The sequence below is a fragment of the Ailuropoda melanoleuca genome, chromosome 3 (genome assembly GCF_002007445.2).
Source record: "Ailuropoda melanoleuca isolate Jingjing chromosome 3, ASM200744v2, whole genome shotgun sequence".
Classification (NCBI taxonomy): Eukaryota; Metazoa; Chordata; class Mammalia; order Carnivora; family Ursidae; genus Ailuropoda; species Ailuropoda melanoleuca.
In genome coordinates this window covers 94,802,879-94,818,848 of record NC_048220.1, presented here as the reverse complement: position 1 = coordinate 94,818,848, position 15,970 = coordinate 94,802,879, and the positions used below count along the sequence as shown (strand labels likewise).

The following is a 15,970-nucleotide window of genomic DNA, read 5'->3' as shown; positions in this document are numbered from 1 at the left end:
GCCCCGCCCCCCCCCCCCCCCGCCGGATAAAATCTCTGAGACAGGGCTCTGGAGCTGAAGTTGGAGAAAATGGCAAGCTTTTCTCTGAGTGACACATCTGGCCTAGGAACAGAGTGCTTGGCGGACTTGGGAAAGGGGAACAGCCTGAGGTTCTCTAAGCTTGCCTTTCCTGGCATGGTATCATCACCTCATGAGCCAGGGCAAAGGTGATCAGGGTCCCAGCATTTTCAGCACACAGCTCCTAAGTTAGAGCCCTTTGTTCTATGGAAGAAAGGATCCTTCACCTCTCAGCCACATTTACTTGGGACATAGCCTCAGCAACAGGTAGCTGAGGGTGAGATGAGAAATGCTGATGTCCTGTTCCTGGCAGGAAAAGCCTCTGAGTGGGTGCTGGGGAAAGAGAGAGCCCCATATTCTTGACTGTAGCTGTCTGGTATAAGGTTTTCACCTTGCTAAACTGGGAGTTGAGAAAAAGGAGCAGGGTTCCTTTTCAAATACTACAGACCCTTGACTTTTTTTACCATATTTTTCTAGATTTGCTTGAGTATATGTTTCTTCATTGACTATTTTGCCTTAGGACCATTTTTATAGACTTTAAATGGTTGCCTTTTTATAATTTTTAGTTTTACTAGGAAGCCGGTTAGTGGAGCTTCTCATGCTGTCATGCCAGAGGTTGACTTCTGCATTTAATTTGGAGATGAATTTTTATCAGAAACATAGCTTTGTAACTGTAGAGTGGCAAGAAGATTTAAATGTCTCATTATCTCCTTTGTGACAGCCCTTCAGAGTCATTTTGTAACTTGTAGTCTTAAAGCCTGTATCTAGTAGTGATTTTTCCTTTTGGTTTGGTACATGAGCAACTTTGGAATTTGTCAATAACATGGATAACACATTTCGCCAACATGAACTTTAATTATTGTTTATTTTCTATATTTTTCGTACACAGGAGGTGTCAAAACTCCGGTCTCAGCTTGCTAAAAGAAAACAAAGTGAGACAAAACTTCAGGAGGAATTGAATAAAGTTCTTGGTATCAAACACTTTGATCCTTCAAAGGCTTTTCTTCATGAAAGCAAAGAAAATTTTGCTCTCAAAACACCATTGAAAGAAGGTAAGAAATTAATAAATGTATAGGTGACATCTTCCTTTGGAATTGCTTTCACAACATTTCACAAGTTATCCATTTTTATGAACTGTGAGAATTTTTGACAATTTCTGATGTACAAAATCCATACTAAGATTTTCATGTAAAATGCCTTTTCTTTCCTCCTTCCATACCCTCTATTTTCCACATATCTAGATCCCACCTTCGAGCCCAGTTCAGGTCCCATCTTCCTTGAAGCCTTGTCTGACTTTTTTGCTCCTACCTACCCACCCAAGCCCACCCCACCCCCAGAATTGTTCCCTCTATCATACCCTTAAAATTTTAACTTAAATGTTGAATTTGTAGTTGTGGAGAAATAAAGTTTTCTTTTTTGACTATGAATCTTTTTATATTTGACAATAAATCAAAATTGGTTGAGATGGTGAATGAAGAAATATAATTATGTGGGGCACATGGCTGGCTCAGTTAGAAGAGCAGGCAACTCTTGATCTCAGGGTCATGAGTTCGAGCCCCACATTGGGTATAGAGATTACTTAAATAAATAAAACTTTAAAAAATTTAAGAGGCACCTGCGTGAGTCAGTAGGCTAAGCGTCTGCTTCAACTCAGGTCATGTCACAGGGTCCTGGGATCAAGCCCCCCCCCACGGCTCCTTGCTCAGCTGGGAGCTTGATTCTCCCTTTCCCTCGGCATGCTGCTCCCCCTACTTGTGCTGTCAAATAAAATATTTTTTAAAAATATTAAAATAAAAAAAAATAATTCGAAATTGAAAAAAATGTGATTATGCTGCAGAATGTAAACATGCATATAGAAGATAGGAAATGCCTGTTTTTAGTTTATAATGACTGATAGATTAGTTTTAACTTAGAATACTAATACCTCTTTTTAATAATTCTTCCAGGCAATACAAACTGCTGTTGAGCTCCTGTGGAGTTTCAAGAATGATGCAAGTAAACATCTGAAAGACCTGTTAAAGATTATTTCATTCTTATTATTTTTATTATTGTTGCTGTTATTATTATGTTTGTAATGAATATTTTTAATGTATTTAATATTAACTTCCTATTTTTAGGTATGTGAAGGGGAGTTCAATATTTTTTACCAGTATGACTTCTGACATTTTATTTTATATTGTCTGTACCTCCTTGATGCTTACCTTTATCACCTCACTCTAAACCTTCTCGCTGGCTTTCCAACTTATAACTCATCCCATCCAATCAATATTCCTTTAAAAATTTCTCAGATTATTATTCCCCTACTCTGAAACCTTAGATGGTTTCAAGATTCTAATCTGTAGGTTTTTTAGTTTGATACCAGAGGGCTATTCTAATCTGAACCTCTTAAGCTAGACTAGAACACCTTGACTTGTTCTTGCCTCTATTTGGATTGTCTAATAATTTTCATTCTGTCGTATCCATCATCCATTTATCGAGCTCAAATAAGAAATAAGGGTATGCCTAACTCCATAGCAATCTCTTTGTCTCCTATCAGAGTCACTGAGTTGGTCAGTAATTTGTAGATTCCTAGATTCCATATCAATCCTACTAAATTAAAATCTGGAGTTTACTGAAAATCTGTATTTTTAACAAATTGTGCAGTCAGTTCTTAGATACACTAAAAAATCTGGGAAACTATCCTCAAGAGAATTTGTCTTAGAGTTCTTGGCATCTGACTACTGGCTGCTTGATTAATATTTGTATAATATGAAATAAAACCACACATTAAGTCATTTACCCCGTTATTCAAGTTGTATTATATGAAGTTATATTAATGGTTCTATTTAAGGTCTATTTCTTATCTCTGCTCTCCTCTCCCTACCTTGTCCCCAGAATCACACATGGTAGTATATTATTTAGAAAGTGGTGATTCTTCATCTAAAATAACTGATTTACAAAGTTGGTATGCTATTATAAGCTACAAGTTCAGAAGAAATGTAGAAATTAGAAAAAAATGCACTTCCAATGTAAAGACAAAAATAGGTGAAAAGTAAAGGTGTTTTGTTTTTCGGTTTTATTTATTTTTTTGAAAAGAGTGAGCAAGAAAGGGGCAGAAGAAGGGGAGAAGCAGGGAGCCCAATGTGAGACTCAGTCCCAGGAACCTGAGATCATGACCTGAGCTGAAGGCAGAAGCTTAACCAACTGAGCCACCCAAGTGCCCCATAAAACAGTGTTAAAAGATATACCATGCTGAGGCATGACATCAGCAAGACAGCAGAATAGAAGACTTGGACCCTTCTCCCCACCCATAAACATACCAAGTCAGCAGTAATACACAGACAAATTCCCTTTGTGAGCAATCCAGAAACTAGTCGAGAGTGGCAGGAATATAAGTAGGGATAGGATAGTGTCTTCAACAAATGGTGTTGGGAAAACTGTATATCTAAATGCAAAACAATGAACCATACCCAAAAAAATCATCTCAAAGACCTTAAACTATAAAACAACTAGAAGAAAATATAATAGGAAAGCTTCATGATATTGGTCTTGGCAGTGATTTCTTGGTTATGATACCAAAAGTCAACTAAAGCAAAACTGGACAAGTGAGACTTTATTTTTTTTCTGCATAACAAACTAACAACAGTGAAAAGAACCTGCAGAATTCAAGAAAATAATTGCAAACTGTATATCAAAGGGGTTAATTTCCAAGATATGTATAAGGAACTACAACTCAATAGCAAAAAAAAATAATAACCTGATGTAAAATGGGCAAATAATTTGAACAGATACTTCTCCAAAGAAGACATACAAGTGTCAAACAGGTATAGGAAAAGATGCTCAGAGTCCTTAGTCATCAGGGAATTGTACGTCAAAGTCAAACAGATATATCACTTTACCCCTGTTAGGATGGCTATTATCAAAAAAAGAGAGAGAGAGAAAAGTGTTGGCAAGGTTATGGAAGCACTGGAACCCTTGTATATTGTTGGTGAGAATGTAAAATAGTGCAGCCACTGTGGAAAATAGTGTAGAGGTTCCTCAAAAAATTTGAAATAGAATTACTATATAATTCAGGAATCCCATTCCTGAGTATTTATCCAAAAGAAGTGAATGAGAATTACAAAGAGATACTTGCACTTCCATATTCATCGCAGCATTATTCACGATAGCCAAGGTGTGGAAACAACTTAAATGTCCAATGACAGATGAATGGATAAAGAAAATACAGTGGAATATTATTTGGCCTTAAAAAAGAAGGAAATCCTGCCATATGCAACAATATGGGTGAACCCTGAGGATATTATGCTAAGCAAAATAAATCAATCACAGAAAGACAAATACTACATGTGTTTCTACTTACATGAGTTATCTAAAATTGTTAAAATCAAAGAAGCAGAGAGCAGAATGGTGGTGGCCAGAGGTTGGGTGGATGGGGAAATGGAGAATGTTTAATCCAGTAATGCAAGATGAGTAAATTCTAAAGATCTGTTCTACAATACCATGCCTATAGTTAAAAACACTGTATCTTGCACTTAAAATTTATTAAGAGTAAATCTGTTACATGGTCTTACCACAAATTTAAAAAAAAAAAAAGGCAGGATAATGTAAATCAATTAAAAACAAAAAACTAGAGTGGCTATATTAAGAACAAATAAGACATATTTCAGAGCAAAGAATATAACCAGGGATATAAAGAAGTTCATTTCATAATGATAAATGGCTCAAATCATTAGGAGGACAAATCTAAACAAAGCACCCACTAATAGTTTCAAAATACATAAATCAAAAATTGATAGATTTGCGGGGAGAAATAGAAGAATCTGTAATTATAGTTAGAGATATCAATAACCTCCCTCTGGGGCACTTAGGAGGCTCAGTTGGTCAAGTGTCTGGCTCTAGATCTCAGCTCAGGTTTTGATCTCAGGGTCGTGAGTTCAAGCCCAGTGTTACGGGGGGCGGGGGGGGGAAATGGCCTCCTTCAATAAGTGGCAGAACAAGTATACAGAAAATCAGAAAGGATATTGAAGATTTGAACAATACTCTGAACCACCTTAATTAGATTGACATTTATAAAAAAACTACCCAACAGGAGAATATACATTCTTTTTATGTAAACATACAAAATTTACCAATATTAACTATATCCTGGGCCAAAAAAAAGTTCTCAGTGTAAATGGATTCCAATCATACCTGATATATTCTCTTACACAATGGAATTAGTTTACAAATAACAGATCTCTGGGGGCGCGTGGGTGACTCAGTCCTTAAGCATCTGCCTTCAGCTCAGGGCATGATCTCAGAGTCCTGGGATCGAGCCCCGCATTGGGCTCATGCTCCGCTGGGAGCCTGCTTCTTCCTCTCCCACTCCCCCTGCTTGTGTTCCCTCTCTTGCTGGCTGTCTCTCTCTCTCTCTCTCTAATAAATAAATAAAATCTTAAAAAAAAAAAAACAGATCTCTGGAAAACCCATAGATAGTTGGGAGATTAAATAATGCATTTCTAAATAAGCCATGGGTCAATGAAAAAATCAAAAAGCAAATTAGAAACTATTTCAAAGAGAATCAAAATGGACACAATGTATCAAAATGTATGGGATGCTGCTAAAGCAGATTAGAGCAAAATTATCTCACTGAGTGCCTATATTTCAAAAGAAGAAAGATCTCAAATCAATGCCCTCAGCTTTTAACTTAGGAATAAGAAACAGAAGAGCAACTTAAACCCAAACTAAGTAGAGGAAAAGGAATGTTAAAGATCAGAGCAGAAATCAATAAACTAGAAAACAGAACAGTAATAGAGGAAAGTCAATGAAAGTTTATTTATTGAGATAAATAAAATTGGTAAACCTCTAGCTAGACTGATTAGGAAAAAAGCTACCAATATTAGGAATAAGAGAGGTATTATTTTTGTGATGAATATATTTACTGCCTTAATTATGGTGATGGTTTTATGGGTGTGTGTGTTTGTATATATATATATATGTGTGTGTGTGTCAAAACATCAAATTGTCTATCTTTAATATATACAGTTTATTTTATGTCACTTATACCTCAATAAAGCTCTTAAGACAAAACAGTTTATTCCCAAACTAAAGTCTTAATGTTGAGATTATTCTTTGGACTACCGGTTTAAAATGGATTTATTTATGAAGACATGTTAATTTTTGTGTGCATTATTTTTTTGTTAATATTCGTTTTAAATGAAGTTAGGTTGCACTCTTGTACTTTTTTAAAAAAAATTGAGCTTCGTGAGGAGGTTTTCAGAATTTTTTTTAATCATTAATGGAAGAAAATCCTTTAAGGGAAGAAAATATGCCCTTGTTAAAATTGCGTTTTCTAAAAAGAATATAAACAATTTGAAGCTAATAATTTCTTCCCTTTTGAGATTATGAAGAAAATGGAACAGCTTATTAGGAGAAATCTTTGGTACCATGTGTGTAATGGCTTCAGACTGAGAAGGTTGAGTCCCAAACTTTATTTTTTGTCCTCTCCTAACCCCCATCATCCCCAGCATTATAATCCTTCAAGTATGATATAAATATCTTTATCTCATTAAATAAAGTACCATAGTAGATATTTGAAACAGTTTTAAAATGTATTCCCAGCATTTTGCTAAAACTACCTTAGAGTAGCTTCTGAGAAGTTTCTAATCTTGAAAGGCCACATATTGGAAAGTGTTTATGGTTAAGGCCTAATGAAGATTTACAGATACTCAGCTCCTAAAGACTGGGCTACTGATCTAGGCCTTAAGTAATCGAGTTGATCCAATTTTCCTCCTATTGCAGATAATATTTTTTTTAAGATTTTATTTATTAGAGAGAGAGAGAAGGAGCAGGGGGAGAGGGAGAAGGAGAAGCAGACTCCCTCCTGAGTGTGGAGCCTGATACACGGCGCTCGATCCCAAGACCCTGAGATGATGTGTAACTGACTGAAGCCAAAGTTAGATGTGTAACTGACTGAACCACCCAGGTACCCCACAGATAATATTTTCTAAAGATGGTCACACTACCGTCTCCCACCCAACATGCTCTTCTTCAATGTGACCTTGACACTTTTCCATTGGGAGCTTGTAGTCTGTTCCTCCCGCCCCATGAGTCTGGGAAGGGCCTATAACAACGGTGGAAGTGGCACTACACAATTTCAGTAGCTAACTCATCTCTGTTAGTGTTATTGCCGCTATAACAAATTAACACAAATTTAGTGGCTTTCAAGAACACAAATTTATTATCCAACAATTCTAAGGTCAGAAATCTAAAATGAAGAGTGCCTGGGTGGCTCAGTCAATTGAGTGTCTGCCTTTGGCTCAGGTCATGGTGCTGGGGTCCTGGGATTGAGGTGCGTGTCGGTCTCACTACTCGGTGGGAGCCTGCTTCTCCCTCTCCTCACCACTTGTGCTCTCTCGCTATCTCTGTCACTATCTGTCTCTTTCTCTCAAATAAATAAATAAAATCTTTTTTTAAAAAAAGTCTAAAATGAGTGTTATGGGGCTAAAATCTAGGTATTGGGTGGGGCTACTTTCCTTCCAGAGGCTCCATGGACAAATCAGTTCTCTTGTCTTTTCTTTTTTTTTTTTTTTTAACAATTTTTAAAATTTATTTATTTGAAAGAGAGTGGCGGGGGGCGGGGGGCGACGGGCAGAGGGAGAAAATCTGAAGCAGACTCCCCACTGAGCACAGAACCCCACTCAGGGCTCAATCTCACGACCTTGAGATCGTGACCTGAGCCAAAATCAAGAGTTGGACGTTTAACTGACTGAGCCCGCCAGGTGCCCCTGTCTTTTCTAACTTCCAGTGACCGCCTACATTCCTTGGCCCATAGCCCCTTCCTCCATCTTCAAAGCATATCACTCCAACTTCTGCTTCTGTTGTCACACCTTTCTTATTCTGACCCTCCCCCTCCCCTCTTCCCTCTTCCCTTTTGATTATATTGGACCCACACAAATCATCAAACTCTCTAATAACATCTGCAGAATTCCTTTTGTCATGTAAGGTAATAGCCACAAATTCCAGAGATTAGGATGCAGACATCTTTGAGGGAGCCATTATTTTGTTTACCAGTCATCAAAGATGATACAGCATTTCTGTGGTGTTCTTGGACACTCACTCTTGGAATCCGGCCATCTTCAGTTGATTCCCTGCCTTAAAGCCAACTGCCCCAGGTGATGTAGAGCGGCAGTGAATGGCCTGGGCTGAGCCCTGCCCAAATTACAGATTGGTGGGCAAAATAAATAACATCAAATATGACAATAATTGATCCTAAAATTCTTACCAGACCACCTTCTGTTTAATTCACTTTACTACTTAGATGTAATGGTTCACTACTCTATCTTTCCGTTTATTTCCTGTCACCTTCCCGTTAAAATTCAACACTGCACAAATACAACTGTCTGCATCTCATGATTTTGTACCAGGCTGTTGAAAAGCACTAAATAAAATCCTCTAACATCAAAGTTAGTAGCCATGGCAAGGTCCTGCTTTCTAACCTTAACTAGGCTCTTGAAGTCACCAACAATCCTGTGTTTCTTTTTCGTTCCCACTTTTTTTTTAACGTAGGCTCCATACCAAACATGGGGCTTAAACTCACAACACTGAGAGTCGAATGCTGTACTGACTGAGCCAGCCAGGGGACCCTCTTTCCCATTTTTAATTTTTCTCAAACCTCGGACTTCAGCCCCACCTGTAGCCAATGAGAACTACTTCTATTTCACAAAGAAAATAGAAATAATCAATGGTGGAATGTCTACAAAATACAGGTTATTCAATAAGCAGTTTGGGGATAACTGGCATTCCATATGGGGGAAGAATTTGTATCTGTCATCTCACTTTCAAACCAAAAATAAATTACCAATTTAAATTAAAACAAACAAACAAACAAACAGGGGCACCTGCTTGGCTCAGTTGGTTAAGGACCTGCCTCGTGATCCCAGGTCCTGGGATCAAGTCCTGCATTGGGCTCCTTGCATAGTGGAGAGTCTGCTTCTCTCTCTCCCTCTACCCTTCCCCCCACTCGTTCTCTCTCTCTCTCTCTCTCTCTCAAATAATTAAATAAATAAAATCTTTTTTAAAAATCCTGTAATCATAGGACACAATAATGTGTCTTCATACTTTCAAAATGGGGAGATTTTCTAAAGAAGATTGAAGCCACAAAATATAGCTGTGATTTCATAAAAAGTAAAAGAATCCAAATGGAGAAAAATTCCACAGTCAACTGACAAGCACATATGACAGGCAAAGCAAATTTCTTCTGATTAGAGAGTTTTATAAATTAAGGATAACATCAAATGTCCAAAAGTAGGCAAGATCTATGCAGACAGAACCTAGAAGAAATGCAAATGTTCTTTATTTTGGAAAGGATAATCTGACTCATCATCCAAGAAATGCAAAGTAAAATGAAACACCAACATTTCTATATCAGATTAACAATGATCAGAAACTATGATGATATACTATAGATATATCACTATGTAAAAATCAACTGGACAGTATCTGCTAAAGTAAAAAACCATGGGCCTTTTGATCCAGAAATTTTTCTCCCAGGACTTTGTCTTTCAGGCATCTGTACAAAGACTTCAGTGTAAGAATGTCCCCTACAAAATTGTTCAGAAGCAAAAGGCCATGCAGGTCCTTGATTAGCTAAGTAGTTAACTAAGATCTTGGTTTGCAAAGTACTTAGTGATCTCGCAAGAGTTTCCAACCCCTTCCAGGTCAGGTCAGGAGGTGAGTACTAAGCTAGGACCTGAAGAAATGGGTAGGAGTGTCAGGTAAAGAGCATCAGGGATATGAGGATTCAGTGGAAATGTATTATCAAATGGGAAGGTAAGAGAGTTCGCCCCATTTGATAAACAACATTCAGTATCGCCAGGAGAAAAGTGGCAAGAAGTTGAACTGCAAGGATAAGTATTTCTGATTGTGTGAATGATAAAGAGCAAAATGCATAATACGAAATTTGATCTTTAACCTGTGACAATGGTGAGCTGTTAAAGGGCAATGGATCAGCATTAGATGTTTCTGAATGTCACATTGACTGCTGAGTGGAAAATTAATTCTATGGAAATAAACCAGAAGTCATACTACTTAACCAAGAATACTTACCAGGACCTAGCATGCATTAGACAATGTCTAGTTGCTTTAGAAGAAAAAAAAAAGATAATAATCCAGGTAAAAACAGAAGATGGCCCATAGCCCTAGGGAGAGTTGAAGGCTTTCTGGAGTGGACAATAGGTGAATGACCTTGCTATTCCCTGAGATAAAGAACTTGGGTGAAAGAGGCCATTTGCAAGTGAAGTGTGGGCATTCAGTTTGGGACATACTGAGTTTGAGGTGGAGTGGAGATGTCAGGAGACCTTGCATGTATAGGTCCTTGGGAGAAGGCTCCGAACAATAGGTACACATCTGGGAATGGTAATTGATTCTTATGGATTGGTGAGATCTGCCAGTGTTAGAGTCATTTAAAAACTACCAAGATTTTTTAAATAACTACTATGCTAGAGGCCAAAGAAATGTATAAAGACGGCTCCTATCTTCACAGAGCTTTCAGTGTAGCAAACAGGACTGTCACACTTTCGCATATATAAAGTTACAAACTGATTTAATTATGCTGAAGAAAAAGTAGCACAGCTTTAATAATACTAAGGATGGAGATACCAAGGATAATAAATGACCAGCAATGGATTATACATCGAGGACTACATGAGGGAGGGGCCAGTAGTGTTAGCTTTCCCTTGTGTCGCCAAAAGTCATTGTCATTATCATCATCACCGTCACAGTCCCAGCTTTCCCCAAAGGAGGAGGATATCCAGGGGAGAAAGTTCAGACCTTTCAGAAATCAACTGTGAAATGAATGGACTACACTTCTGAGGGAGTGCCAGGCTAGTGTGTACGGAAGGTGTGGATGAGGTCTCTTTAGAAAGAAAGAGCTGAACTTTGGACTTTTTATTAACCCTTCAAGCTTTTGCTTCAAGGTTTTTGGCATGCTGCCTACCAGGAAACATGCAGGACCTGGCCTGTGTGTGCCGAGGCTGACCCAAGTGATAAGAAGCCTGGGCTTGAGAACTGAGGGCCATGTTCAACTCAGGCCCTGCATATCCATGTTAGCCCTTAACCTTGAATACCTGTCCACGTTCACACTACTGACAAGAGACCATTGTCCACAGCTGGGGATGCCCTGCCTCCTTCCTCACCGTCCCTGAAACCCTCACTCCAGATCCTCTCTTCTTGTTGCTGTTCATGACTTTTATGGGAATATCTCCTGGAAATAGGGCAGGGGCCCCAAAGGTGGTGGCAAAGTAAAAGAGAAGGCCCCAGAACCCAAAGATGTGGAGACATTCACTCTCCTTACAAAAGTTTTCGTTGAGACTCCAAGTCTAACATTCCTTCAAATTAGGAGTCACCTGAACCTTAGTCACAAGTCAAATATTGTCAACTGATTTTCTGGAGACTATTATGATGAGAGGGTGACTCCAATACCCTCTCTTCCCATCTCAGTCACAATAACGTTTATCTCTTCTCACTGAATCAGGGAGAAAGGACTGATCCTCTGTCACCCCCACCCACATCATAATCCTCATTAGCTTTAGATTCAAGAGAATAACAACAGCAGGACAAATATTTGCTGTATTTGTGTATTTTCATTTGAACCATCCTAATTCTCCTCCTGGCTCTACGGATGCTGCAAAGTGAGTAGGAGAAAATTAAAAGGGTGCTGTAAGAAATTTAAAAATACAAAGATTAATATTTCAAAATCTTATCTCATTGCACTGTATTTTAAAACTCATGTTGAGAGAAATGACCAAAGGAAGAGAAATAAGTGTAAAGTTTGTGAAAAACAATAAATATTTATTGACAAGCCTAAGCTAGAGATATTTAAAGCCACGTCTGATCGGTGCCTGGCTCAGGGTCCTAGGATGGAGCCCCAAGTGGGGCTCCCTGCTCAGTGGGGAGTCATCCCGCTGCCCCTTTGCCCCTCCCCACTTGTGCTCGCACTCTCTCAATAAACAAAATCTTTTAAAAAATAAATAAAGCCACCTCTGAAAAAGGTACATAGTATAGCTTTTTCTCCCTTGTCTTTCTCATTCTAACCCACTGTAGTCTGATTTCTGTCACCAGTCCCCTGCAAAGCTCCTGCCAATTTCCCCAGTGAATTGTATCTTACCAAATCCAATGGGCACTTCTCTAGTTTCATCTTATGCTAACAGAACTTCCTCTTTCTGGAAATGCTCTCTTGTCCAGAGAGCTGATGCCATGCACTTGGTTCTCCCTTCACCTAACTGTTGCTTTCTTCACTCCTTTGCTGCACCATCCTGTACCTGGTTTGTATTTATTGGAGTAAGGAGTTGAACCCGGATTCTCTTCTCTTCTTTAGTTACACTCATTCTCACCCTAGACGACCTCAGTAAGTCTTATGGACTTCACCCCCTCCAGTATAATCACTTAGTTGAGGAACACCAGTGGAGGCAATTAGGTGAACATTGTTAGGTTACAGGATACTCACAGGTCCCAAAGTAGGATCCCGAAGATTACTTATTAATTGCAAAGTGTAAAAAAATGTGCCACTAGGGGCACTTGGCTGGCTCAGTCAGTGGAGCATGCGACCCTTGATCATGGGGTCATGAATTTAAGCCCCCACACTGGGTGTAGAGATTACTAAAAAAGAAGGAAGGAAAGAAGGAAGCAAGGGAAGGAGGGAGGGAGGGAGGAATAAGAAAGGACCACCATACCAAATGGTAAAACATGACTAATATTAGGATGACCTTTTGTCAGGGGCCTCCTAATGTGATATCATATGCATACACAGCACTATCAATCTAATCAAGTTTCAAAAAAAAATACAGAAAATACAAGGCTTAGTGGAATATTATATGAATCTCTGAAGAAAATCATCAGGTAACTGTTATTGTCTCTTCAAAAAGCCAATGTGATGGGGGAAAAATGTGAATGTTCCCCTAAAAACCTGCACACAAATGTTTTTAGCAGCTTTCTTCATAATTGCCAAAACTGGGAAACAGCCAATATGTCCTTGAGTAGGTCAATGTATAAATGAATAGTGGTACATCCAGACAATGGAATATTAATCAGTGCTAAAAAGAATGAGCTCTCAAGCCATGAAAATGCATGGGGGAAACAAATGCATATTACTAAGTGAAAAAAGTCAATCTGAAAAGGCTGTATACTGTGTGATTCTAACTATATGACATTGTGGAAAAGGCAAAACCTTGGAGACAAAAAGATCAATGGTTGCCAGGAGCTGGTGGGGGAAGGAGAAGGATGAATAGGCAGAGCAAGAGGATTTTTAGGGCAGTGAAAAATGCTCTGTATGACACCACAAAGACAGATCTTGGTCCGAGCCCACAGAATGTACACCACCAAGAGTTTACTAATGTAAACTGTGGACTTCGGGTGATTACAATGTGTCAGTGTACGTTCCTCACCGTATCACTCTTGTGGGGGTTGTTGCTAAGGAGGCTGTGCAGGTGTGAGGGGCCTGGGATGACAGGGGGCCAACACGAGGAATCTCTCTGTACCTTCCACTCACTTTTCCTGTGAATTTAAAACCACTCTTCAAAAAAGGAGATGAAAAGAGTAAAGGAAATGTAGGAACCTTGGTGATATATTGATTTTTTTAAAAAGTTATAAAATATATTCTTGGTACAATTAGAGAAATTTAAATGTAGATGATATTATGGAATTGTGAATCAATTCTTAAGTATGACAATGGTATTGTAGTCATATGAGAGAATGACCTTATTCTTAGAAAATGAATGCTGATGTTTTTAAAAGTAAAATGTCATGACATTAAAAAAAAAAAAAGGAAAATGTCATGATGTCTACCACTTATTTTGAAATGTTTCAGAAAAACAAATTTAATTTAAAATATATAGAGAGGGGTGCCTGAGTGGCTCAGTCGGTTAAGCTGCCAACTCTCGATTTCGGCTTAGGTCATGGTCTCTGGGTGGTAAGATCCAGCCCTAAGCCCTGTGTCTGGCTCCACCTGCTCAGCGGGAGTCGGCTTGAGATTCTCTTCCTCTCCTTCTGCCCCTCCCCCTGCTTGTATGCTCTCTCTTTGTAAAATAAATAAATAAATCTTTGTTAAAAATAAAGATACATAGAGAGAAAGCAATTATAGTAAAATACCAACAATTGTTGAATTTGGGTAGAAAGTATAAGGATATTCATTAAGCTCTTTAAATTTTTCTGTAAGTCTGAACATTTTTATAATAAAAAGTTTTTAAAATTCTCCTTACATTAGCTAAAAAGTTACATATGTACAATTTTAGTTCAGTCCTCTGCTCGAAGTTCTGACTCATGTGTCCCTCCTTCCTCATCACCCTCAGCTGATGGCATTACCACATACTTAACTGAAAATTGAAGCAGTCAGCCAGGACTTCCTCATCTTCCCTCTATTAAATTTTCCAATCTGAACACATGTGTCCTCATATTCTCTTGCCTTTACTCCTTGCGGTACCTTGTATTATTGTTTGAAAATAGTAATTTCAGGGGGACGGTTATCCTTCTCCACTCCGTTGATGGCAGGCTGGGCCACGAGACTTGCAATGTCTCTCCTTTCAGGAGAATTCTACATTTCTGTCTCTGTAAATGTGAATTGGACAACAGCCCTATTTCTAAACAAGGCCATGTTCTGAGGTGCTGGGAATTAGGGCTTCAACATGTCATGGGGGGGCAATTCAACCCATAACTCCTCCAGTTAGTTTAATGAATCTTCCCCACTGTCATACAAACGTGCTCTAGTAGTAGACCTTCTAAAACTGAACAAAAAACAAAGCAGAGCAAAACTCCCAGTATTCCTTGGATCTTATAGCGCCCTCCACACTTCCACACCTTTAACTCTTCACGGAAACAGTGTTTGGAAGAGTTTTCTACAATACTGAGATCTACATCCTTATTTTCCAGTCCTTTCTCTTACCCTTCAGCTGAACTTCTGTACCCTTCCTCCACTAACCTGCCAATTCCAGTGGCCACTTCAAGAAATTAAGCCGTGTCCCCTGGATAGTGATGATGGTTGCACAACTCTGAATATACTGAAAACCATTAAATTCTACACTTTAAAAGGCTGAATTGTAAGGGTTATTTTTCCCCGATTGGTTTTCAAATTTCCTTATAAAGCATAGCAATTAGCTCTGGATTTCTCGTGCATCATATATATTTTCTCCCAGTTTGTCTTTTGCTTTTGGTTAATTATCACTATTATTGTTGCTATTGTTGGTATGCAGATATTTAAAAAATCTATATAGTCCATGTTGTTGCTATTTTCACTTTTGGTTTCTGAATTTCATGATATGCTCATAAAAGGCTACCTCACTCCAAGATTATTGTACACACTTTCCTCTAGTACTTTTTCTGCACATCTCAAAATTTTAAATCTGTCGAGAACTTATTTTAGTATAAGTGAAGTAGGAATCCAGTTTGTTATTTTTAATGATTCATTTTTAATTTATCTTTATTCCCTAATAAATTCCCAAATGTATATTTGAGTCTATGAATTAATTAGTATAAAAGTACCTTTCTCAGGGCGCCTGGGTGGCTCAGTTGTTAAGCGTCTGCCTTTAGCTCAGGGCATGATCCCAGAGTCCTGGGATCGAGCCCCACATCAGGCTCCTCCGCTGGGAGCCTGCTTCTTCCTCTCCCGCTCCCCCTGCTTGTGTTCCCTCTCTCGCTAGCTGTCTCTCTCTGTGTCAAAAAAATAAATAAAATCTTTAAAAAAAAAATATCTTTCTCACAAACCTCGGCAGGGTTAAGAAGAAGATCAGGTTTTGGGGACAAGATGATGAATTAATATTAAATTTACTTTTAGTTTCTTGGACCTGTGAGTTTGATATACCAAAGGAATATATAGGTAAAGATGCCTTTTAGGTATCTGGAAATGGGAAATCATAGCTTGAGAGAGAGTTTGGGACAGAGCCATTCATGTGAGCATAGGAGTCAC

At 38.5% G+C, this 15,970-nt stretch overlaps 1 protein-coding gene across 1 annotated transcript in view; it reads left to right on the top strand.

The window, feature by feature from the left end:
• The window catches only part of HMMR (hyaluronan mediated motility receptor), a 44,330-nt gene extending 38,210 nt beyond the window's left edge, over window positions 1-6,120 (top strand). The window contains exons 17-18 of the mRNA XM_034656765.1: window positions 947-1,109; window positions 2,004-6,120. Coding sequence (XP_034512656.1) covers window positions 947-1,109; window positions 2,004-2,023 — 183 coding nt within the window. The 3' untranslated portion in view covers window positions 2,024-6,120. The remainder of the gene's footprint in view (window positions 1-946; window positions 1,110-2,003) is intronic.
• The last annotated feature ends 9,850 nt before the right edge of the window (window positions 6,121-15,970 follow it).